Genomic DNA, 26,270 nt, shown 5'->3' with positions numbered 1-26,270 from the left:
CTGTTGTGGCCTCTCCCATTGTGGAGCACAGGCTCCGGACGCGCAGGCTCAGCGGCCATGGCTCACTGGCCCAGCCGCTCCACGGCATGCGGGATCTTCCCGGACCGGGGCACGAACCCGTGTTCCCTGCATAGGCAGGCGGACTCTCAACCCCTGTGCCACCAGGGAAGCCCTCTGCTCTGATTTTTATGATTTCTTTCCTTCTGCTAACTTTGGTTTTGTTTGTTCTTCTTTCTGTAGTTCTTTTAGGTGTAAGGTTAGATTGTTTATTTGAGATTTTTCTTGTTTCTTGGGGTAGGCTTGTATAGCTATAAACATCCCTCTTAGAACTGCTTTTGCTGCATCCCATAAGTTTGGGATCATTGTGTTTTCATTGTCATTTGTCTCTAGGTATTTTTTAATTTCCTCTTTGATTTCTTCAGTGATCTCTTGGTTATTTAGTAACGTTTAGCCTCCACGTGTTTGTGTTTTTTTACGTTTTTTTCCCTGTAATTCATTTGTAATCTCATAGCGTTTTGGTCAGAAAAGATACTTGATATGGTTTCAGTTTTCTTAAATTTACTGTGGCTTGATTTGTGACCCAAGATGTAATCTATCCTGGAGAATGTTCCATACGCACTTGAGAAGAATGTGTAATCTGCTGGTTTTGGATGGAATGTCCTATAAATATCAATTAAATATATCTGGTGTATTGTGTCATTTAAAGCTTCTGTTTCCTTATTTATTTTCAATTTGGATGATCTGTCCATTGGTGTAAGTGAGGTGTTAAAGTCCCCCACTATTATTGTGTTACTGTTGATTTCCTCTTTCATAGCTGTTAGCAGTTGCCTTATGTATTGAGGTGCTCCTATGTTGGGTGCATATATATTTATAATTGTTATATCTTTTTCTTGGATCGATCCCTTGATCATTGTGTAGTGTCCTTCTGTGTCTCTTGTAACAGTCTTTATTTTAAAGTCTATTTTATCTGATATGAATATTGCTACTCCAGCTTTGTTTTGATTTCCATTTGCATGGAACATCTTTTTCCATCCCCTCATTTTCAGTCTGTATGTGTCCCTAGGTCTGAAGTGGGTCTCTTGTAGACAGCATATAGATAGGTCTTGTTTTTGTATCCATTCAGCAAGCCTATGTCTTTTGGTTGGAGCATTTAATTCATTCACGTTGAAGGTAATTATCGATATGTATATTCCTATGACTATTTTCTTAATTGTTTTGGGTTTGTTTTTGTAGGTCCTTTTCTTCTCTTGTGTTTCCCACTTAGAGAAGTTCCTTTAGCATTTGTTGTAAAGCTGGTTTGGTGGTGCTGAATTCTCTTAGCTTTTGCTTGTCTGTAAAGCTTTTGATTTCTCAATGTAATCTGAATGAAATGCTTGCCGGGTAGAGTAATCTTGGTTGTAGGTTCTTCCCTTTCATCACTTTACGTATATCATGCCACTCCCTTCTGGCTTGTAGAGTTTCTGCTGAGAAATCAGCTGTTAGCCTTATGGGAGTTCCCTTGTATGTTATTTGTCATTTTTCCCTTGTTGCTTTCAATAATTTTTCTTTGTCTTTAATTTTTGCCAGTTTGATTACTATGTGTCTCGGCTTGTTTCTCCTTGGGTTTATCCTGTATGGGCCTCTCTGTGTTTCCTGTACTTGGGTGGCTATTTCCTTTCCCATTTTAGGGAAGTTTTCGACTATAATCTCTTCAAATATTTTCTCTGGTCCTTTCTCTCTCTCTTCTCCTTCTGGGACCCCTATAATGTGAATCCTGTTATGTTTAATGTTGTCCCAGAGATCTCTTAGGCTGTCTTCATTTCTTTTCATTCTTTTTTCTTTATTCTGTTCCGCAGCAGTGAATTCCACCATTCTGTCTTCCAGGTCACTTATCTGTTCTTCTGCCTCAGTTATTCTGCTATTGATTCCTTCTAGTGTAGTTTTCACTTCAGTTATTGTATTCATCTCTGTTTGTTTGTTGTTTAATTTTTCTAGGTCTTTGTTAAACATTTCTTGCATCTTCTCGATCTTTGCCTCCATTCTTTTTCTGAGGTCCTGGATCATCTTCACTATCATTATTCTGAATTCTTTTTCTGGAAGGTTGCCTATCTTCACTTCATTTAATTGTTTCTCTGGGGTTTTATTTTCTTCCTTCATCTGGTACATAGCCCTCTGCCTTTTCATCTTGTCTATCTTTCTGTGAATGTGGTTTTTGTTCCACAGGCTGCAGGATTGTAGTTCTGCTTGCTTCTGCTGTCTGCCCTCTGGTGGATGAGGCTATCTAAGAGGCTTGTGCAAGTTCCTTGATGGAAGGGACTGGTGGTGGGTAGAGCTGGCTGTTGCTCTGGTGGGCAGAGCTCAGTAAAACTTTAATCTGCTTGACTGCTGATGGGTGGGGCTAATGGCGGACTCTGGGAGGGCTCACACCAAGGAGTACTTGGCGTTTCATTTGAGGCTTTGTTTCTTGGCCTGTAAGCCGCTGCCATCTCACTGTGGGCCCACATAAACCTCTTTGTAAGTCTGCAGAAGAACAGACCTGGATTGCTTTTATTTCTTTTTCTTCTCCTAATGCCATGGCTAGGGCTTCCAAAATGATGTTGAATAAAAGTGGTGATAGTGGACATCTTGTCTTGTTCTTGATCTTAGAGGAAATGCTTTCAGTTTTTCACCATTGAGAATGATGTTAGCTGTGTGTTTGTCATATGGCCTTTATTATGTTGAGGTATATTCCCTCTATGCCCACTTTCTGGAAAGTTTTTATCATAAATGGGTGTTGAATTTTGTCAAAAGCTTTTTCTGCACCTTGAGATCATCATATAATTTTTATTCTTCAATTTTTTAATTTAGTGTGTCACACTGATTGATTTGTGGATATGGAAGAATTCTTGCATCTTTGGGATAAATCCCACTTGATCATGGTGTATTGTCCTTTTAGTGTATTGTTGGATTTGGTTTGCTACTATTTTGTTGAGGATTTTTGTGTATATGTTCATCATTGATATTGACCTGTAATTTTCTTTTTATGTTGTGTCTTTGGTTTTAGTATCAGGGTGATGGTGGTCTCATAGAATGAGTTTGGGAGTGTACTTTCACTGCAGTTTTTTGGAAGAGTTTCAGAAGGATAGATGTTAACTTTTCTCTAAATGTTTGATAGAATTCACCTGTGAAGCCATCTGGTCCTGTTTTAAAATCACTATTTCAATTTCAGTACTTGTGATTGGTCAGTTCATATTTTCTATTTCTTCCTGGTTCAGTGTTGGAAGGTTTTACCTTTCTAAGAATTTGTCCATTTCTTCTAGGTTGTCCACTTTATTGGCATATAGTTATCTGTAGTAGTCTGTTATGACCCTTTGCATTTCTGTGGTGTCTGTTGTAAGTTTTCCTTTTTCATTTCTAATTTTACTGATTTGAGCCCTCTCCCTTTTTATCTTGATGAGTCTGGCTACAGATTTATCAATTTTGTTTGTCTTTTCAAAGAACCAGTTTTTAGTTTCATTGATCTTTTCTGTCGTTTTCTTTGTCTCTATTTCATTTGTTTCTGCTCTGACCTTTTTGATTTCTTTTCTTCTAGTAACTTTGGGTTTTGTTTGTTCTTCTTTCTCTAGTTGATTTAGGTGTAAGTTTAGGTTGTTTTTGTGAGATTTTTCTTGTTTCCTGAGGTAAGATTGTATTGCTATAATCTTCCCTCTTAGAACTGCTTTTGCTGCATCCTATAGGTTTTGGATCATTGTGTTTTTATGTTCATTTGTCTCTAGATATTTTCTGATTTCCTCTTTGATTTCTTCAGTGATCCATTGGTTGTTTAGTAACACATTGTTTCGCCTCCACGTCTTTATGTTTTTTACTGTTTTTTTTTCCTGTAATTGATTTCTAATCTCAGAGTGGTTGGAAATGGTGCTCGCTATTATTTCAGTTTTCTTAAATTTACGAATGCTTGATTTGTGTCCCAAAATGTGATCTATCTTGGAGAACGTTTCATTTGCCCTTGAGAAGAAAGTGTATTCTGTTGCTTTCGGATGGAATGTTCTGTAAATATCAATTAAGTTCATATGGTCTAATGTGTTATTTAAGGCCTATGTTTCCTTGTTGATTTTCTGTCTGGATGACCTGTCCATTGATGTAAGTGGGGTGTTAAAGTCCCCCACTATTATTGTGTTACTGTTGATTTCTCCTTTTATGGTTGTTAGTATTTGCCTTATACATTGAGGAGCTCCTGTGTTGGGTGCATACATGTTTACAATTGTTATATCTTCTTCTTGGATTGATTCCTTGATCATTATGTAGTGTCCTTCTGTGTCTCTTGTGACAGTCCTTATTTTAAAGTGTATTTTTTCTGATATGAGTATTGCTACTCCAGCTTTCTTTTGATTTCCATTTGCATGGAATACTTTTTTCCATCCCCTCACTTTCAGTCTGTATGTGTCCCTAGATCTGAAGTGGGTCTCTTGTAGACAGCATATATACAGGTCTTGTTTTGGTATCCATTCAGCCAGTCTATGTCTTTTGGTTGGAGCATTTAATCCATTTACGTTTAAGGTAATTATCAATATGTATCTTCTTATTGGCATTTTGTTAATTGTTTTGAATTTGTTTTTAAAGGTCTTTTTGCTTCCATTCCTCTTTTGCTCTCTTCTCTTGTGATTTGATATCTATCTTTAGTATTGTGTTTGGATTCCTTTTTCTTTTTTGTAGAAATCTATTGTAGATTTTTGGTTTGTGGTTCCTGTGCAGTTTTTATATAGCAGTTTATATAGGTACAAGATTATTTTAAGTTGCTGGTCTCTTAATCTCCAGTATCCTGCATTTGTACTCTCCTCTTTTCATGATTGCTTGTTTTAATAGCATATTTGAGTGTGGATGATTTACTACCTTTACTTTATATTTGCCTCTGCCAGTGAGCTTTCCCATGCATAATTTTCTGGTTTCTAGGTGTGGGCTTTTCTTTTCCACCTAGAGAAGTTCCTTTAGGATTTGTTGTAAAGCTGGGTTGGTGGTGCTGAATTCTCTTAGCTTTTTCCTGTCTGTAAAGCTTTTGATTTCTCTGTCGAATCTGAACAAGAGCCTTGCTGGGTAGAGTATTCTTGGTTGTAGGTTTTTCCCTTTCATCACTTTCCCTTTCCCTTTCATGATTTCATATATCATGCCACTCCCTTCTGGCCTGCAGAGTTTCTGCTGAAAAATCAGCTGATAACCTTATGGGGATTCCCTTGTGTGTTATTTGTTGCTTCTCCTTGTTGCTTTTAATATTTTCTCTCTGTCTTTAATTTTTGTCAGTTTGATTAATATGTGTCTTGATGTGTTCCTCCTTGGGTTTATCCTGCCTGGGACTCTGCACTTCCTGGACTTGAGTGAATGTTTCGTTTCTCATGTTAGGGAAGTTTTCAGCTATAATCTCTTCAAATATTTTCTTAGGCCCTCTGTCTCTCTCTCCTTCTGGGACCCCTATAATGCCAATATTGGTGCATTTAATATTGTCCCAGAGGTCTCTGAGACTGTCCTCATTTCTTTTCATTCTTTTTTCTTTATTCTGTTCCATGGCAGTGATTTCCACCATTCTGTCTTCCAGCTCACTTATTAATTCTTCTGTCTCAATTATTCTGCTATTGATTCCTTCTAGTGTGTTTTTCATTCCAGTTACTGTACTGTTAATTTCTGTTTGTGTGTTCCTTAAATCTTCTAGCTCTTTGTTAAACATTTCTTGTGTCTCCATTCTTTTTCTGAGATCTTGGATTGTCTTTACTATCATTACTCTAAATTCTTTTTCAGGTAAGTTTCCTATGTCCACTTCATTTAGTTCTTGTGGGTTTTTATCTTGTTCCTTTGTCTGGAATATATTTGTCTGCAGTCTCATTTTGTCTAACTTTCTGTGTTTGTGGTCTCCTTTCCTCTGACTGCAGGATTGTAGCTCCTCTTGTTTCTTGAGTCCGCCCCCTGGTGGGTGAGGTTGGTCCTGAGGCTTGTGCAGGCTTCCTGGTGGGAGGTACTTGTGCCTGCTCACTGGTGGGTGGACTGGGTCTTGTCCATCTCATGTGCAGGGCCATGTCAAGAGGTGTGTTTAGAGGTGGCTGTGAGCTCAGAACAGCTTTAGGCAGCCTGTCTGCTGATGGGTGGGGCTGTGTTCCTATCCTGCTGGTTGTTTGGCCAGAGGTGTTCCAGCACTGGAGCCTGTAGGCTGTTGGGTAGGGCCAAGTCTTGATGCCAAAATGGCGACCTCTGGAAGAGCTCATGCCAATCAGTTTTCTCTGGGGCCTCTCTGCCACCAGTGTCCTTGCCCCCACTGTGAGCCACAGCCAACCTCCCCCTCCCCAGGAGACCCTCCAAGACTCTTAGGTAGGTCCAGCCCAGGCTTCTGTGGAGTTACTGATTTGTGCTGGATCCCATTGTATGTGTAAGCTTGTGTGCTCCCTCCAAGAGTGGAGTCTCTGTTTCCCCTAGTCCTGTGGAGCTCCTACACTCAAGCCCTGCTGGCCTTCAAAGCCAAATGCTCTGGGGGTTACTCCTCCTGACGCCAGACCTTAGGCTGGGGAGCCTGCTGTGGGGCTCAGAACTCTCTTGTGGGAGAACCTCTGCGATATAAATATTTTCCAGTTTGTGGGTCACCCTTCCTGTGGGTGTGGGACTTGAATATGTTGCTAAAGTGCCCCTCCTACTGTCTCGTTGTGGCTTCCTCTTTGTCTTTGAATGTAAAATATCTTTTTTGGTAGGTTCCAGTCTTTTTTGTAGATGGTTGTTCAGCAGTTACTTGTGATTTGAGTGTTTTCGCGAGGGGAGGGGAGCTCAAGTCCTTCTGCGCTGCCATCTTTTCTGAAATCAAGGGGCTGCTTTTAGTTCGGATGCTTGCTGTCTCTTTCCTCAGTGTGTGCTGGCTGTTACCTTCTTGATATGGGGTGTGCAGGTGCAGCGGCCCTTGCGCACTCCCAGGATGGTGGGGGCAGGCCCTGCTGCCTGCTCACGGGTCTTGTATGTGCAGCTGCTGTCTGCACACTCCGGGGACAGCAGGGGCAGTGCTTGGTACCTGATCAGGGGTCTTGTAGCAGTGCCCTGTGCCCACCTCTGCAGCCCACGATGGTGGCATCAACTTGCACTCTCCCCCGAAGCTCCTGTAGGCAGTGTCCTGTTGTGTGGGAGGGCTCACAGGAAAGAAGCTCTTATGGTGGTCCTGCCCCTCTCCTCATGTGCCCCCCAGTAATAGTACCTTACCTCTCTGGTGGGCCCAGGCTTCTTCTGAGTACACCCTCAGTTGCCACAGTCCAGCCTCTTCAGGCTGTCCCTGGGCAGCCAACCCCAGTCCTCTCCCTGGGTTTGACCTCTGAAGCCTAAACGTCAGCACCCAGCCCCCACCTGCACCAACAGACGGGGGTCTCAGGGTGGGGAGCGCAGGGCACTGGTGCTGACCTTCTGTGCAGGTTATTCTCCATTTTGCCTTCTGCAAACCAGTTGCTGCACTCTCCTTCTAGGCTCCAAAGCTCCCCCTCCATCCAGGCTGATCTCCCTGAAGTGAGGAGGCTTCCCAGGAGGTGGGAACCTTTCCTCCTTCACAGCTCCCTCCCTTGGGCGCTGGCCCCATCCCAACTCCTTTTTCTTTTTCCTTTTGTCTGGTTATGTGGAGGTTTTCTTGCCCTTTTGGAAGTCTGAGGTCTTCTGTTGGTGTTCAGTAGATGTTCTGTGTGAACTGTTCCACTTGTAGATGTATTTTTAACGTCTCTGTGGGAGAAGGTGAGCTTCCTGTCCTACTCCTCTGCCATCCTGATCCTGTCTCCCAAAATCTTTCAGGAAGGTTTGAATTTCAGTTAAGGTATAGTTTCTGATCTCTTTCTACTTTGTGATCCTCTCCTGTTACCTTAATCTTACGCGTTGTTACTGGATGTTTGTGGATGACGTCCCTGTGAGCCCGCTTTGTAAGCGGCTGCTCTCCTCTCCAGGGTGCCCCAGCTGACCTCGCTGGGGTGGGGTCTGCTTCCACTAGCACAGTACTCACATGGTCTTTGGGAACAGCTGCTCAGCCTCTGGAGTGGAACATAAGGGCCTGGCATGCTGGTGTGCGGCAGCACAGGATGCTTGTTGGAGGTTCTGAGTTTATCAAGGAGCCGGTGCACCTCTGCAGGGTTCTTAGGAGAAGCTGGCACCAGATGTTTAGGATGTTCATATTGGTCTATTAATTTTTTAGCAACATTGCACCAGGGATTGGACCCATGATATATCCCATTGGGTCAGGGGAGGAAGAGCCATAGCAGTGAGTCAAGTGGTGACACAGAGACCCGACGCCTCCACTGTATCACCCCTTTCATGGTGCCATTGGTGCTATTTCACTTGTCTGGGTCAGGACACATGGTCCAGGTATGACCCACCGACTCAGTGGTCACAGGTAGGGTCTCCTGTTATTTGGGGTACCTGTCTTTCAGATGGATGCCTCAGTGGTCAAAAGCTTAAGCCAGGCACCTGCATTACAATTTAAAAAAATTCAGCAGTCGGGTGCTTAGACTACAGTTATCTTGTTACCGATTTCTAATTTGATTCTATTGTGGTCAGGCAACACTCTGTACGATTTCAATCCTTCTAAACAAGACTTGTAGGGCCCAGCATACATCTATTCTGTTGAATGTGCTATGTGCATTTGAAAAGAATGTATATTCCACAGATATTAGTGAAAAATTTTTTTTTTTGTTTTTTTGGCTGTGCTGTGTGGTGTGTGGGATCTTAGTTCCCTAACCAGGGATCAAACCCGTGTCCCATACACTGGGAGTGTGGAGTGTTAACCACTGGACTGCCAGGGAAGTTCCTGGTGAAATGTTCTATCAATGTCAGATCAAGGTGGTTAATAGTGGTGTTCATATTTTATATATCTTGATTGAATTTTTGTCTAATTCTATCAATTGCTGAGAGAAGAAGTTAAAATCTTCAACTATGCTTGTGGGTTTGTCTTTTTTTTTTTTTTTTTACATCTTTATTGTCTTTCTTTAAATGTGTTCATTTTTTTTTTAAATGTGTCCATTTTTGCTTTGTCTATTTGGAAGCTCTGTTACTAGGCACATACATGTTTGTCTCCCTGAATTAACCCATTATGATTACCCTTTAGTAATACTCTGTCCTGAAGTCTGTTTTATCTGATAGTAATAGTACCCTCCAAGCTTCTTGTGTTTACTAGTTGTGAAATATTTTTTCCATCCACTTACTTTTCCATCTGTCTTTACATTAAAAGCATGATTTTTGTAGAACATATAGTTTGGCCTTGCTTTTTTTTTATGCATTAGACAATTTCTGCCTTTCATTAATATGATTGAACTTTAGGTCTACCATCATACTACTTGTTTTGTTTGTTCCTCCCCCCCTTTTTGTTCCTTTCTTCTTTCTTGCCTTCTTTTTGGGTTAAAAATGTTCTTAAGAGTTCCATTTTAATTTATCTGTTAGCTTTTTAGATATACTTCTTTCCATAATTTTTTCAGTGGTTGCTCTAGATTACAATGTACCTGAACTTTTCATGGTCTTAGTGTTGTATCACGTCATGTAACTTGAGCAAATTCCTTAGCCTCTCTGAACCTCAGTTTCCTTTATAAACAAGAATAAACAACTTGGGTCATGGGTTATTTGACTATTGAACGCGCTAACACATATGAAGCAGATAGTATGCTTTCAAGAGCAGAATAAGCAAGGAAATACCTTTGTACCGTCATCAATAACAACAGTGCTGTTGTTATTATTGATACCATCCAGGGTTCTTAGCCTTCCCTAATCAATAGAAATTGACTAGAGGCCAGACAAGAAATTCAGGCAAGGCTTTATTGGGGCCCCTGCTGCAGCAGGGGGCAGCGAAAACTAGTAACAGGTTCCCTTGCTCACTCCCTGATTGGGGGCGAGCTGGTTCTATGTGGGGTGAGGGTGGGGTGTGTCCAGGGGTCAGGCCGGAGGGGTGGCTTAGGTGTTTTGCCCACCCGTTTGGTGGTGGTGAGTGCAGGGGGCATGTGCAGTACTCTGCTTTTGCTCCCAACACCCTCTTTTTGCTCCCAGCTCTTCAGAAGTGGCAGTTGGGTTGTTTTTTATTTTCTTTTTTGTCTTTTTGTATCTTTTGTCCATAATTTGCCCCAGCTGCACATGCATGCAGTTATTATTATTATTTTTTTCTTTCTTTTTGCGGTACGCGGGCCTCTCACTATTGTGGCCTCTCCCGTTGCGGAGCACAGGCTCCGGATGCACAGGCTCAGCGGCCATGGCTCACGGGCCCAGCCGCTCCGCGGCATGTGGGATCTTCCCAGACCAGGGCACGAACCCGTGTCCCCTGCATCGGCAGGCGGACTCTCAACCACTGCGCCACCAGGGAAGCCCACATGCAGTTATTTTTAGTCCCTTATAGTTTCTTCATATTTTGTTGCTCAAGGAGACATTTGTCCAGGTGTAAGCACTGCAGCAAAAAGTCCCAGGTCCCAGCCTGTCTCATTCCCCCCGAGAGACTCTACACCCTTACTCTTAAGGGGTAAGGAGCCAAAGATCTCTTCTTCTGAAACTCCTTCCTGCTGGACAGGGGCCGCAGACCCTAGCCTACCCTAGAGGTGTATAAGTCCCTCTCTGACTATTCCAAGGACCTGTAGGGACCCGGGCCACTCTGCGCTGATATGGGTTGAATTTCTTGAACCATCACAAGCCTTACTTCAAATTGCTGGAGCCTAGAAAACACAAACTTAACCAAAAGGTTAAACAAGGGCTAAAAAGGAGAAGAACACCAGTAGCCATTAAAGGGCCTAGAAAGGGAAGGAACCAGGGTAACTTTGGGAGGGCTTCCTTAACTGTTGACCAGACAGGGGAGGTGATGTCACCCCTGCCAAGAAGCCATTCTGCTTGGGTGTATATTTTTGTTAATCTCAGGGTTAAAGTTTAACATGATTCTCTATTTTTAGAATGGAAGGTCTGGACCTAGTGGTCCCTGGTCTCCTTCTTGGACTGAAAAGTCTTAGTCACAGGTTTACAACAGTAGCGAAGACAATGGAGCGCTAGGTGAAATATAGCATAAATCAGCATGACTGAAAAGGATTATGAGAAAATGAAAACCTCCTGCCAGAAAGTTTTTTATACCCTGTGGGATCGAAGACAACAAACTAGAGAACCAGTTTTCAATTTCCCCGCCCATGTTGAATAGCAAGGATTGGTGATTAATTGTCCACTGAAGCTAGGTGGCTTGTCGAATTTTCTCAATGTTGGTTTCTAACTGGGAAGAGGTGTTGATGTATGTGCAACAAGAAGTACTGGCAATTGCACATACCCCTCCTTGTTCTGCCAGTAGATAATCGAGGGTCAGTTGTTTGTCAAGTAACACCTTGGCCAGGGAATCTAGACGGGCCTCTCACTGTTGTGGCCTCTCCGGTTGCGGAGCACAGGCTCTGGACGCGCAGGCTCAGCGGCCATGGCTCACAGGCGCAGCCGCTCCGCGGCATGTGGGATCTTCCCGGACTGGGGCACGAACCCGTGTCCCCTGCATCGGCAGGCGGACTCTCAACCACTGCGCCACCAGGGAAGCCCTTGTTTTGGTTTTTGAACCGTTTCTGTGAGATGTAAAATCTCAGCCCCGTATTTTACAGGGGAATTTTTTGCATTTAAAAGTCCTCTTTCTTTCCAGATATCATGGGCGTGTAAAACAAGGCAGGCGTATTTTGAGCCTGTGTGTATATTTATACTTTTTCTTTCCCTAACGTTAAGGCTCAAGTTAGGGCTATTAGCTCAGCCCTCTGGGCTTGTTAGGGAGCAAAGGTTTTGCTTCTATAACACTATGAGCGCTCACAATAGCATAATCTGCCCTCCTGACTCCGTCTTTAACAAAACTACTGCCATTAGTAAACCATTCTCCCTCAGGGTTTTCTACAGTCTGGTCTGTTAAATCGGGCCTACAGGCATAAACCTGGGCACAGTTTTCGAGGCAGGAATGTGTTAGCTTTGGGCTTTCAGTGGGCATCAGTGTAGACGGGTTAAGGATGTGGCACGTTTTGAGGTTACCTCCGGGGAGTCAAGGAGTAAAGCCCAGTACTTAGTAAGGCAACCTCCAGTTAACCAATGGTGGCCTTTAATCTCCAGAATCCCTTGTCCTTGATGAGGGGTCTGGACTTCCAGTGGCTGTCCCAAGGTAAGCTTGTCAGCTTCTTCCACTGATAAAGCAGTGGCAGTTACCACCTGGAGGCAGCCAGGCCAGCCTCGGGCCATGGAATCTAGGTGTTTGGAAAAATAGCCTAGGCTGAGGAACTTCTCCTAGCTTTTGTACAAGGACCCCCAGAGCTGTCCCCTGATTTTCAGCTGGGCCTGTTTGATATTATTCAAAGCCTTTTCTTGTTCCCCAAAGTAATGCTTCTGTTTCTGGGCCTTTCGTGGCTTCATACAGAGGCTTAGCCATTAGTCAGAATCCTGGAATTCAAATTCTGCAAAATCCTGCCATGCCTAAGAAAGTACGAAGTTTTTGTTCTTTTTTTTTTTTGTCTTTGGGGCACTGAGGCCTAATATAGCTTGCTTTCTATCTGGAGACAACTGTCTACTTCCAGGGTTTATAATATATACCAGATATTTTTCTTTTTTTGTGTGTGTGGTATGCGGGCCTCTCACTGTTGTGGCCTCTCCCGTTGCGGAGCACAGGCTTCGGACGCGCAGGCTCAGCGGCCATGGCTCACGGGCCCAGCCTCTCTGCGGCATGTGGGATCTTCCCAGACCAGGGCACGAACCCGTGTCCCCTGCATTGGCAGGCGGACTCTCAACCACTTGCACCACCAGGGAAGCCCAATATATTGCAGATATTTAACTTGTTGCTTTATTTTTTTAATTATAAATTTATTTATTTATTTTTGGCTGTGTTGGGTCTTCGTTTCTGTGTGAGGGCTTTCTCCAGTTGCGGCGAGTGGGGGCCACTCTTCATCGCGGTGCGCGGGCCTCTCACTGTCACGGCCTGTCCCGTTGCAGAGCACAGGCTCCAGGCGTGCAGGCTCAGTAGTTGTGGCTCACGGGCTTAGTTGCTCCGCGACATGTGGGATCTTCCTAGACCAGGGCTCGAACCCGTGTCCCCTGCGTTGGCAGGCAGATTCCCAACCACTGCGCCACCAGGAAAGCCCTAACTTGTTGCTTTGAGATTTGTGCTTTTTTCTGGGAGATCCTGCAGCCCCGGGCCCCAAGGAAATTAAGGACTTCAATGGTATTCTGATCTGGGGCCTCCACGGTGGAGCTACGTATTAATATGTCATCTACATACTGTAGGACAGCCCCTTCTTTTAGGTGTATTTCCCTTAGTTCTTTTCCTAGGGCCTGGGCAAACAAGTGGGCTGTCCTGAAACCCCTGAGGCAATACTGTCCAGGTATATTGTTGCATTTGGCCTGAGTGGGGGTTAGTCCACTCAAAGGCACAGATACTGAGATGAAGGATGAGCTGTGATGCAAAAGAATCCATCCTTGAGGTCAAGGACAGTAAACCATTTGGCATCTCCAGGAATCTGGGCTAATATAAGGATTAGCCATAAGGGGATGTATAGGGATCCCTACATCATTTACTGCTCTAAGGTCTTGGACCATTTGATGTTCCCCATTTGGCTTAACAACTGGCAAAAGAGGGGTAATGCACAGAGACCAGGGCACTCAGAGCCCATGCTTTAGGAATTTATCTCTGAGCGGTTGCAAACCCTTTCTTGCTTCAACTTTATGGGATACTGTCTCGTGAGGATAAGTGACTTCTGGCTTAAGGCTGATTTTTACAGGTTGGACGTTTATAGCCTTCTTAGGGATTCCTTTGTCCCAAACTGCAGGGTTTACTCTGTGTAGAATATGGCTGGGAATAGGGCTTTGTTCTTCCAGCTGGTTTGTCTTCGAGTCAAGAAAAGGGGCTGCTCAGCGCCTCCTAATCGTCATACGGCTCCAAGGGAGCCTAGAAAGTCTCTTTCCACTAGTGGGGTAGGACACTCAGGCACAACTTAAAAGACATGTGAAATTAAATGCTGTTCACATTGGCAAGTGAGAGGCCCAGTAAAATAACAGGAGTGAGGCTTTCCATCAACACCAGTCACTGTACAGCTTGTGGAGGAAAGAGGCCCAGCATGAGAGATCAAGACAGAGTAAGTGGCTCCTGTATCAATTATAAAACTGGTTTTCTTACCTGCCATGTCAAGGACCACCTGGGGCTACTCGATAGAGACAGACGTCTCATGAAAGGGAGCCGCCAGAGTCCCTGGGCCTCCTCAGTCGTCTAGCATGGCCGTCTCGGGAGCGGGAACCTCCCTTCCCCTTCGGAACTGGGGACAGTCCCATTTCCAATGAGCTGTTCGTTTGCAGACTGGGCATGGACCAGGGGCTCTTTTTGGCAGTTTTGGGCCCAGTGGTCGGTTGACTTACATTTGAAGCATTTCCCCTTGCTGGTTTTGTCTCCAGGTGGATGGTTAAACTTCCTTGGCCCCCTTGGGTTGCCCTGAGGTCATAAGGCGTGGCTGATAGCTACGGCCATTGGTTTAGCAGGAGCCCTGGTCTGCCTGTTTTCACACTAAGTTCTCTATTCCTCCTCAGCTTGGTCTCAATTATGAAATACCCCGAAGGCCACCTCTAGGAGTTGGGCATCAGGGTTTGTGTGCATAATTGTAACGTTTGGAGCTCTTGCCGGGGGCAGACTGGCTGATAAAAAGTTGTCCAAGTAGGGATTGGCCCTCGGGAGTAGATGGATCAGTAAGGGTTCTAAAAGCCTCCACAAGCTGTCCCTGAAAGAGAGCTGGATTTTCTTGGCCTTCTTGGGTCACTCCTTTAACCTTTTCATAGTTAATTGGCTTTTTGATATACTTTCTCATCCCTTCTGATACACATTGGATCATTTGCTTCCTGGTTTCTGTTCCATCCTGGGAATTATAATTCCAGCAGGGCTCCTGATTTGGGACTGTCTCCCCACCCATACCAAAATGTTTGGGTTGGTCCCTGGCAAGCTGGATATGACTATCTGGACATCCTTCCAAGTAAAATCAAAGGTCAGAGTTAGGGCCTGAAACCCTCCAGCAAACTTACTAGGGTCTTCAGAAAATCGGCCCAGTCTCTGTTTGCAATGGGCTAAATTGGTTATAGAGAAGGGCACATGTACTCTGATTGTCGCTTCACCGTTTGCCGCTTCCCTAAGAGGGCATATTTTCGTGATCCTGGGTGATAGGAAGTTCCACTAAAAGTTACCCCAGAGGGACTAGTCTCTTCTTTCTGGGGTAACGGAGGGTATAAAGGGACACAGGGAGGTGGAGTTTGGGACCGGTCAGAGGGATCTGGGGAAATAGGTGGCTCCGGAGAGGCAGGTGGTTCCGGAAAAGAAGGGGAGACTTGGTTCCCCCCTGAGAGCTGGGGAAGGTTAAAAGGGGATCGTCTGAAATGTCAGGAGTGCTTTCTGATTCCGCAGGCTTTTGATTATAGGAGCTGCACAGAGCAGGGTTTTGGTAAAGGATCATGAAGGCTTGAACATAGGGAACCTCAGTCCATTTTCCCATCTTGCGACAGTAAAAATCCAATTGCAAGATGGTATTATAATTTAGAGACCCATTTCAGACCATTTTTCTCCATTCCCCCAACTTATTTAAAGGCCAGGCAGTGTTATGGTAGAGTTTAAGTTTTTCCCTTTTCTTATTTGAAATGGCCTGGATATTCAATGAATTCCTATCATTTAGCTTAATTTAGTTTCAAGTTACCAAAATTTGGGGGGACTATTTTAGATGGACATTTCCAAAACATAATTATTCCTATAGAGTTTACCAAAAAGCTCTTATCTCAGTTACATTTACTTAAAAGTTTAATCATATCAGGTTACTTTCCCTCTTGACAAATTTCATAACAATGTGCACTTCCAGTAACCCTAGGACAATAGAAGTATTATATGTAATGTTGATGACTCTAAAGACAGGTCTGTATTCATTAAACCCACAAACTTAAGCTAGCTTTAATACCAGATATTAATTCAATATTGGATATTTCCCAGATCCCATGAACCTGAAAAGTATTCTGTTGAGTTTTTTAAAAATTATTTCTGAGAATGTATTTAAGTGCTTACTTTCTGTTAAGCCAATTAAATACAACTCATTTACAAGTTAGTTCTTACATAAAGACAGACAGAACCAGAGACCTCATGGTTTTCCCGCTTGAATTTTAAAAGGCCTCTCTTTTTTCCCTCAGTCTGGGGGACTACAGATGGATCAGGTAGTTCCTGAGAGCCCAGGTAGAATAGCTACATTGCAAAGGCAGAGGAGAGAAATGCAAGCGCCTCTCTTTTCTTTTTTGCTCTTTAAAATCCCACCAAGTAACCCAAGGCTGGAGTCTCAGGTAATGTGGGCTGTATTTGTATTTCAAGGCTTAAATGCTCCATCGTGCCCACAATTTCAGCAGAGACTTGCAGGAGCAGCTGGACAGACAAAACTACATGAAACAAAGACACCAATGACAAAAACTTAAAGACACAAACAAGAAGTTTTCAGGATAAAGGGGATGGGAGTGCGGTTATAAGGATCAATGGAGAAGTAAAGGGAGGAGGAACAGAAAAGACTGAAAAAGAGAAAGAGACAGTAATAAAGGTGGGAATACTGGGACGATAGGACTTCCAGCCAGTACACAATATGAGGTTTGAACCTCTATCGTTCATAAATCTCCCATCAAGAAGAGCCTGCTGGACCAGTGTCGGCATGGTGTAAGGCGAGCCTCTCCCACCTCTGCTTGTCACCCATCAAGGTGAGCCACTGCCGGCCAGAGGGAGCAGGTCTCAGAAGCTGGGAGGAGTGATGCTGTAGCTGCCCAACATCCACTCTCTCGGAACCACAGGACAGAAGTAGGAGAGGACGGAGAAAGGAGAAGTAGAGAGATTTCAGGAGAGGGAAAGGGACAAAGGGGAGGGGAAAACGTTGCCTGAATGAGGGTACTGAGGCCCCCAGGGGCCAGGAAGGCAGACTTACCAAATGTGGTGATGCTGACACAAGACGTTCAGGTGGCCACTTGCCACCCACAGGGAAGCTGCATTCGGTGGTCCTGGAGGTGCCCAGCTCCTCTCCCTGGAACAACGTGGGACAAGTGCCCCACGATGGGTGCCACTAAGTCTGATACAGAACAGGGTTCTTGGCCTTTCCCAGTCAATAGGGGCCAGACAAGAAATTCAGGCAAGGCTTTACTGGGGCCCCTGCTGCAGCAGGAGGGAGTGAGAAAAAGTAACAGGTTCCCCTTCTCGCTCCATAAAGGTGGGGGGGGGGGCGAGCTGGTTCCTTATATGAGGTTAGGGTAGGGGTGTGTCCAGGGGTCACGCTGGAGGGGTGGCTTAGCTGGTCTGCCTTCCCCTCTGGTGGTGGTGAGTGCAGGGGGCACGCGCAGGACCCTGCTTTTGCTCCCGACACCCTGTTTTTTTGCTCCCAGCTCTTCAGAAGTGGCAGTTGGGTTTGGTTTGGTTTTGTCTTTTTGTACCTTGTTGTCCATAATTTGCCCCAACTGTGCGAGCACAGGGGTTTTAGTCCCTTATAATTTCTTCGTATTTTGTTGCTCCAGGAGACATTTGTCCAGGTGTAAGCACTGCAGCCCAGGGTCCAGGTCCCAGCTTGTCTCACTATTATGACCACTACGACTACTGGTCTGGTGGTAGTTGCTATTGTTGTTGTTTGACCTCCTGAGGCCACAGGGGAGCCATACTGACATCCTCACCAGCTTGACCCCCTTGAGGTCACGTTTTTCTACCCGCTCCTCTAGGTGGCCTGCTCCATCGATGAAAGTTTTTGTCTCAGCAGGGCAACCCGCAGCTGCCTCTTCCTTACTCAGGCTCAGCCGTCCGGTGCCTACCCTTCAGGCTGCTCTTGTACCCAGAAGAGCCAAATCAGCTGATCAGAGCCAGGCCCGCCCGTAGGTCCTCATCACAGACAAAGCCTGGCTCGCTGTCTGTTGCTCTGAGCAAAATAATCTGAGGCCACAGTCCCACAGGCCTCCTGCTATCTTCAAGTGCATACTTCCCACATGACAGGACTCCCCGTATCTCAGGGGGCAGTCTCTGCTCAGCCCTGGTGTCTCTTCATCTCCCTAAGAGGTATCAAGCCCCACCTGTTGCCCCAAGTTTCCTCACTCTCAGTAATGGCCTCAGCAACCTGCAGGGACACAGAATAACTTCCTCCTCCCACATTCAGCATCAACCAGACAAAGGAAAAGTGCTCATGTCAGCTCCACCCCCAAACAACCTGCATGAACTACTGTAAATGTTTTTCAGGGCATGGAATTCCACAGTTCTGAGGTGGGCATAGGTAATCCTCAGGGGTCTGGATAGGCTGGAGGCAGGAGGAATAGGGAAAACACCAGAAGACACTAGGAACAGATCTAGGAAGGTGGAAGGAAGTGAACCTGGATCCTTGCAAGATGGTTTCTCACTAATTGCCAACAGTCAGTAACAGGAGGAAACACTGCTTACTCTCTGAAGGAGTTTTGTTGAAAGCAGTCAGATGGGAGCTATCAATTGGCAGAACGCCATCTCTTAGGCTTCTCTTCCTGAGAGGGGGTTTCTGCTTCTGGGCATCTCTACCCAAATTCTCCTCCCAGTTAGTATCAAGCTCATTTACTTTTTAAAAAGCAGATGATGCTACTTCTTATTTAAGACCCTACTATGGCTTCTCATTTTTCTCACAGGGACAGGCCCAGCCCATACCTGCATTTCCAGCTTCAGGGAACCTATCCTCTGCCTGGATTGTCTGTCTGCTCCTGGGATGCACTGCTCATATGTAAATGCCCCAAGGGCAGGAGCCCTCTGTCATAGTATTATCTTGTTCACCAGCATATCCCCAGAAGCCCACAGTGCCTGCTCCCTTGTTGGTGCTTAGAGTGTCTTTTTGGAATGAATGAGTGTCTCCTCATCTGCTGCCATGATTGGTGTCAGTAGCCATGGTCCAGATGTCTCATGGGGTTTTATGCTCCCTTAGGTTCTTCAGTACCCATCTCTGGGTTCTTTCACACGAGTCCCTAACATTTTTATATGTTTTGGCTTGTTAGTTGCATTTTGTTTAACATTCTGACAGTCCTTATACTACTGAGGAAGGTGGGTTCTACATTACTAAAACATATGTCACACATGAAATGATTCAATGTGTGTGTCTGAGGCAGAAGGGCAGCCTCTCTCTGGGGGCAGGAGGAGAGCTAAGACCTGAGGAGAAGATGGTCACTAACATCCAGCTGAGGTCTGGAAAATAAAGCAGAGGGATCCCAGCCGTGGTTCCCTGACTGTGCTCAGCAGGATGAGCTATGGAGTTTCCTTCTCCAAACACCAGAGAACAGACCGGATGAAGTCGCAAGACTGTCGAGTGGAGACCAGGTCCCAAGAGTCCACTGTACTTTGGCCAGCAGGATTTGCTGTGACAATCAGGTAAGGGGTTGAGCCACACACGGCCTGGGGATGGCACAGGGCTCTATGTAGGTCACTCAGCTGAAGAGATGAAGATGGACTGTGGGCGAGAGTAGTGAATGTGACAGGGGAGACAGCAGGGGTGGCTGGGACTAAACCTCCAGCAGCACCCCACAAAGCCCCCACCTCCTGAGGAGGACCCAGTGTCTCACATTTCCACATCTTTGCGAGCTTTGTGCCTCCTGCCTATGGTGCTGTCATCTTATGCCCCATTTGACTAGTCCTGATACTTACCAACAGTAGAGTGACACCAATTCCATTTACCCAACACAGCCAAAAATAAATACATTAAAAAAAAAAATCAGTGGAGTGAAGATGTCACGGGGTCAAGTACAGTGGGCATGGGTTTTGGAGTCAGACAGGTAGAATTTGTTGTGCAAACTGTCCCGCCTCTTGGCCTGCACCTCACCAGTGAAATGACAACTTGCCTTCTAGCTTGCTGTAAGGTTGGTGAAATAAAGTCATATGTCCAGGCTATAAGAACTCGTCTTCAGGAGTCTCATCCTCTAAGACCACTTCTGTATACGAGGATTACAAGGCACTTTTTAAAAAAATTATGAGTTCTGATCTGGATTTCTAAGGCCTTGGGAGCAAACAGCTCATGAAAGGACAGTCACCCCTATGGTCATTTGTTTAATTGTAAAGGTGTTTATGCTGAATTTTCTCAAAGCATTTGTTATTTGCTAATTTAGAGTAATGATAACCTTGGCATTCCCTGCATTTTTTTCATTGGTTTTTCTGTCTTTACTAGTCTTTTTTTTTTTTGTATTAAAGGTTCCATCATGTCAACAAGGAATGTCAAATATGTGTTTTAGTTGAGAACCCAGGCTCAAGACTACAACACAGCCATGAAAGCTGGAGCAGAACACAGCAGCCGGCCACCGTACAGAGTAAGGGAACTGCTTTATGTCATGCTATGTTAACTCATGTTAGTTAACTGTGTCCACTTAAATGGGTTATGTTGGTATTCCAGAATAAACAAATGTTAGAGACTAAGGAATGCATGAAAAATTTTCCATTGAAATTAATGTTAATTATATTTTTGACTTTGGAGAATTCTACTCTCCAGGCCCATAAAATCATATACAAATACACATAAACACAACATTTTTAGATTTTTATTTTACAAAATTTGGTGTACACACACACACACACACACACACACACACAGGCACGCACACACACTTTTTCTCTCCCCCCTCCCCCCATCTGTCTTGGTGGCATTTGCCCCTAAACGCTCTTTCCTATGGAATACTGTCCAGCTGTGGTATATCTTTACCACAGTTTATTCAATCATTCCCTTACTGATGGTCATTCACATTGTTTCCTTTTTTGTCCTTACCAAAAACTACAATATACATTGATAAACACATAGTCTTAGGTACTGGCACATTATTTTTTTTCTTAGTGATGGATTCCCAGAAGTGAGTCTGCTGGGTTGAAGAGTACAGTTGGCCCTTGAATAACATAGGGGTTAAAGGCACGGATCTTCAGTGTAGTCGAAAACCCAAGTATAAAGTCAGTCCTCCGTATCCAAGGTTCTGCATCTACAGATTCAACCAACCATGGATTGTGTAGGACTGTAGCATTTACTGAAAACAATCCGTGTATAAGCAGACCTGCGCATATTAAACTGGTGCTGTTCAAGAGCCAACTGCATGTGTGTTCTTAACGTTAGAAGACAGAGTCAATTATTTCCAAGGAGGTTGTCACAATTTGCATTTCTAACAGCAGTGTAGGAAGTTAACCTCTTCCCTTGCTTCCTTGCCATTACTATAGATAAGATGACAATTTAGAAAGACAAAGACTTACTGGACTATGGATATTCTGATAAATTTGTTCAGAAAAATCATTCACATTCATATACAGTCATAGCACATCAATAATCTTCAAAAACAAAAGAAAAAAAGGCCAGTTACAGTGGCCATTTACAATTCTAATGCATGATTTGTGATGGATAAGGACAGGAACTGGTGAATTTGAAATCAAGCCTAAAATGGAATCTTTGAGTTATGCAAAAATAAGAAATTTTTTAAGGTTAATAATCAATATAATGGAGAGATCACTAAAGTCTAATTTATGAAGTGTTTGTGAGCCTTTAAAGCAAAGTTGTAACTTACGCTAAGTCAGGTTCCAAAGGGAAATGCTTTTGGTTGATGATAGTGAAATTCATGGAAGAAATGCCTCCTTTAAACAGAATTCTGCAAAAATTTATTTCTAAAGTGGACTAAGCACATGGAAAATTTAAAAAGCAATATAAGACATTTATTGACAGTTTCTTAAATTATTTTTCCTCTAAAGTCTCTGAAATGTAACACTTGAACTACATATGCATCCTATTTTTTGCAAGACAATTTATAAAATATTAAGAGAAATAGCGAAACACCCAAAAATACATGTAGTTTCTGGGTTATATAATATTTTGGTAAAAGACATGCATTTGCATTTGTATGTAAATATCCCAGTGGAAAATAACAAGAGCATGATGGGTGTGGCTATGCTTTACACAGCCCATTTATTCCCTGGTGCACACTGAGTGATAGAACCCACATCTGCTGCCTTTCACTCTCTTCAGTCTCTCTTAATTATCTCACACTTGCATATTTATGTCAATAATACTTCTAGGAAATCTTCAGCAAACCCAGGTTAAAACTTCAACAACATTGTCTTCTGTTGACTGAAGAGGCAGCTCAATAACAATGGTCATACCAACTTATATATGCCAGCAAGGAGGAGGAGAAAACATATGCTACATGCTATGGAAATCTGTTATGTGTTTCATTTGGAATGCAGACAGGATTGTAAAGGTACTGAAAAACACATGTTCAGTATGGAAAATCATGTTTGATGTGTCCTAATTTGATTATCAAGACAAGAATTCCAAACTCTTAGTGTCTGTTAAATTTACATGTGCAGATCTAAAATAGTTTTTTTTTTGTGGCATATTCTCACACATAACCACTGAATTCCTAGGGTACTGTCTCTAGCTCCTTTATGCTGCTTGCTGCCCAGAATATTTCATCATTGAATGAATTATTCAAGATTTTAAAAAACTCACTGTAATACAGCCAAGTACGTCTATTTACAATTGGATACATTCTGATATGTATTCTTTAGTTGGGTATCATATACCTAACTATCAGTACAATATTGTTCTTAGGGGACCTCATTTTTACACACTTTGAGTTGACAGATTGTATCTCAGTATGAGTTCCCATGTTCCTTCAGCACCTTTGCAAGGTTTCTCCCTATTGGAAGGGTTCTCACAGTACAACCTGGCTGCAGTCTCAGGGTTTATCCCCGGTATGAACCCTCTGATGGACACTGAGTCGGGACTTCCTGCTGAAGGCCTTCCCACATTCAGAACACTCATATGGTTTCTCTCCTGTGTGGATTCGCAAATGTAATCTAAGAGTTGACCTCTGGCTGAATGTTTTGCCGCATTCAGTACATTCATAGGGTTTTTCTCCGGTATGAGTTCTCATATGTATAATGAGTTGTGAGTTCTGGATAAAGGATTTTCCACATTCACTGCACTCATAGCGTTTCTCCCCTGTGTGAATTTTCTGGTGTATAATGAGGTTTGATTTCTTGAAGAAGGTTTTGGCGCATTCATTACACTCATAGGGTCGTTCTCCAGTATGAATTCTCTGGTGTGTAGTAAGTTCAAATTTCTGGGCAAAGGTCTTACCACATTCACTGCATTCGTAGGGCTTCTTCTCCATATGTGCTCGCTGGTGTACAATGAGGTTTGACTGGTGGGTGAAAGCTTTTCCACATTCAAGACATTCAAAGGGTTTCTCCCCAGTATGGATTCTCTGATGTTTAATGAGGTTTGCCTTATGGGAGAAGGTTTTCTTACACACGTTACATTCATAAGGTTTTTCTCCAGTATGTATTCTCTTATGACTAATAAGGAGTGATTTAAATGAGAACGCCTTGTCACAATAATTACAGATAAAAGGTTGCACCAAATTTCTGATTTTCTGGTGTTTAAAAATGCCTTCTTTATGGCTGAAGGCTTTTCCACTTCTATTATATTCAGAGTATTCCACTCCAGTATGGGTTTTCTCTTGCTTCAGATAGAGGAGTGCTTTTCCAAATCCATTACAGTCGTCGTCTTTCTTTCTTATATAGCTTCTATCGCTAGTAAGTAAGTCTGAATTATATCTCAAAGTTTTTTCATATAAGTCATATTTATAGGGTACTTGTCTTAAAGAAACAAAGTCTGTGCTAAGATTAAATGTTTTTCCAAAGAGATTATCTCTTTCTTCAATTGGGGTTTGGTTCTTAAAGATTATAAATGGCCTTGCCTGCTCATCTGGGTTTCTGTGGTCCCTCTCCATCTGGTCATCAGCCTTCCATACCTCTAGGAAAGAGCACATGAAATATCTGTCAACCCTTTCACCACAATGTTACGGAATGTGAAGACTCCACAAATGTTCCATTGTAGGGCTACCTCTTTAGTTTGGGACCCAGTCTTCCAGTATAAAAAAGTCCCCAGTTCCAAGTGCTCCTAGCTCTTAAACTCTGAAAGAAAAAGACAAAGCCTGTGGCAAAATGGGCACAAATAGCACTGCCAGATTACAAAATGGCCTTAAAAGTGGGTGAAGGGAAATAAATAAAAACAAATGATGTAAGAAGGCTGGCAATTCCAGAGACAAAGTCTATTTGGTGTCCTCAAGGACACCAGTTGGTACAGACCAAGAAAATAAGGAGATGTTAAGGGAAAAAACCCAGGCAGGTCTAAGTTGAGCAGCCAACACTGAGACTCTGAATTACTGTGGTCGGATGGCCACCTCACCTACATGCTCGAGGCTCCTTCCCCTTTTCTCTCCTTCTTTCATCTGCACCAATAACATCCTAAAGGCAACCTTTCTCACAGGTTTGCAGAGAGAACCCTATGCAGAGCTCCAAATCTCCCAAGTAGGACTTTTCCAAGTGGAAGGCAAAATCCAGAAATTCATAGATTCTGTAGGAAATACAAAATGGATCTAAGATATTTTTGACAGAATTGCTCACTGCTACTGCGGGTTGCACTACTTTTTCTATCGAAGTTGTTGGAAAGTGTTTCCATCACTGTATCCTGTATTTCTCCTTTTCATGTGTTTAATTTCTTCCTCAAACCAATCTCGTCCCTGCTTTTATTTGAAGGAATCTTAAGGATCAAATTTACCCGGCCTCAAGCTATGCTTTAAGAACCTTTACTCTGATCTCTGTATTACTGGTTATTCCTGACTCTTGTGATCCTGCTGCCATTTGTATCACTCTTGTACTGAAAAGTTTGTATTTTCCTTGAGGCCACTAAACCAATTCCCATGACCTAAAATATAGAAGTCACCATTCTGGCTAAGTGAGAATACTAATGAAAGAGGAACTAATCACAGAACAAAGGTTTAAAACATGTTAGGCAAGAATCAAGGCTTGAGTGTGAGAGGTGAAAAGCTATAGAAATTAAACAGGGAAAACGTTAAGCAGCAATAGACTGGTATCTGGAGGTATGACTCAGGATATGAGGTGCACAAGTCATCTGTTCTCAGCTACCTCTAAAGGTTTAGGGATTTGAAAAATAGATTCCTAAAAAATATTTCAAAGATACCAACCCATTCATAATCTCTAGGATATTACTTCCACTGGCTTCTATCTGATTCTCCTTCCGACCTTCCACATCTTCCCTAGAAAGTTGTGAACTGGAAATTCTAACTCTGGTATCCATAACTCTTCTCACTGATCCAACATGAAAATCTGGTTTGATAATATCAGAGAACTTGATAATGGAACACAGCTCCTAACTGCTTGGACTTCAGAAAGCCTGAAAATAAAGAAGGTAGAACTTCAGAGTCTGCACTCTCTCTCAGCTTAAATACATGAAGCTTGACACCAAAACCATTTAGCAATTCAGAATCTTATAATTTTTGGTAACTGAGAAAGGACCTAAACACTACTAGGCAACATTGAACTACGAACTACACCTGAAAGCTGTCCTTACCCACTGATAGTAAGTTGCTGTAATTCTCCAGCATCACGTCCATGTAGAGGATCCTCTGGGAGGGGTCCAGTTGCTCCCATTCCTCCTGGGTGAAGTCCACAGTCACATCCGTAAATGATACTGATCCCTGAAATGGCATATTGCTATTCATTCTGAAATGATCAGCATTTGGTGATGCAGGAAGGACATATGAAAACTTACTCTTACCATGTTGTAAAAGAATCATTCATTTAAAAAAACTTACATGTGATACCAACTGTTTTGTCATGTCTCCAAAAAATATTTTTATAAATAGTTAAAGCATTTATTCAGATTCCCCTGTATCTCTGGTGCTGTCATATTAAGCAGGTATTTAAGATTACTAAAACATTGTTTCTCCTCTGAAGATGTACATATGAAGACAGTTACATAAACATTATTATGCAGTATATAATGTTACCAGTTAGTGATGATGCTCATATAGGTATTATTTTTGTGGTCTCAAACTACACAATATTAAAGAGTTAATTAAAGCTTTGAATATTTAAAGGCAGAAGATGAAATCCCAATTGTAAGATAAAATATCAGGCATAAATAAAGATCGCTCTACCATATCCAAGCCATAAAAAGGGTAGAAAAGCAAAAACAAACAAGTGAGACTACATCAAACTAAAAAGCTTTTGCACAGCAAAGGAAACAATCAACACAGTGAAAAGGCAAAACCTACCAAATGGGAGAAAATATTTGCAAATCATATATCTGCTAAGGGGTTAATATATAGCAAAGAAAAAAATAAAACCCAATCCAATTAAAAAATAGGCAGAGGAGGGCTTCCCTGGTAGCGCAGTGGTTGAGAGTCCGCCTGCCGATGCAGAGGACAGGGGTTCGTGCCCCGGGCTGGGAAGATCCCACATGCCGCGGAGCGGCTGGGCCCGTGAGCCATGG

General features: G+C 43.3%; 1 protein-coding gene across 1 annotated transcript; it reads right to left on the bottom strand.

Annotated features, from left to right (window-relative positions):
- Positions 1-23,550: 23,550 nt before the first annotated feature.
- Positions 23,551-25,485, bottom strand: ZFP1 (ZFP1 zinc finger protein; the record flags this gene model as incomplete). The annotated part of the gene is made up of 2 exons (XM_082677831.1): positions 23,551-23,726; positions 25,330-25,485. 2 exons carry the CDS (start codon positions 25,483-25,485, stop codon positions 23,655-23,657), a joined length of 228 nt encoding a protein of 75 aa, XP_082533957.1. The 3' UTR covers positions 23,551-23,654.
- Positions 25,486-26,270: the final 785 nt, after the last annotated feature.

This window comes from Grampus griseus (assembly GCF_964374135.1).
Source record: "Grampus griseus genome assembly, chromosome: 19".
NCBI lineage: Eukaryota > Metazoa > Chordata > Mammalia > Artiodactyla > Delphinidae > Grampus > Grampus griseus.
Note: the sequence above shows the minus strand (reverse complement) of the source record. Positions and strands in the feature narration are given on the sequence as shown.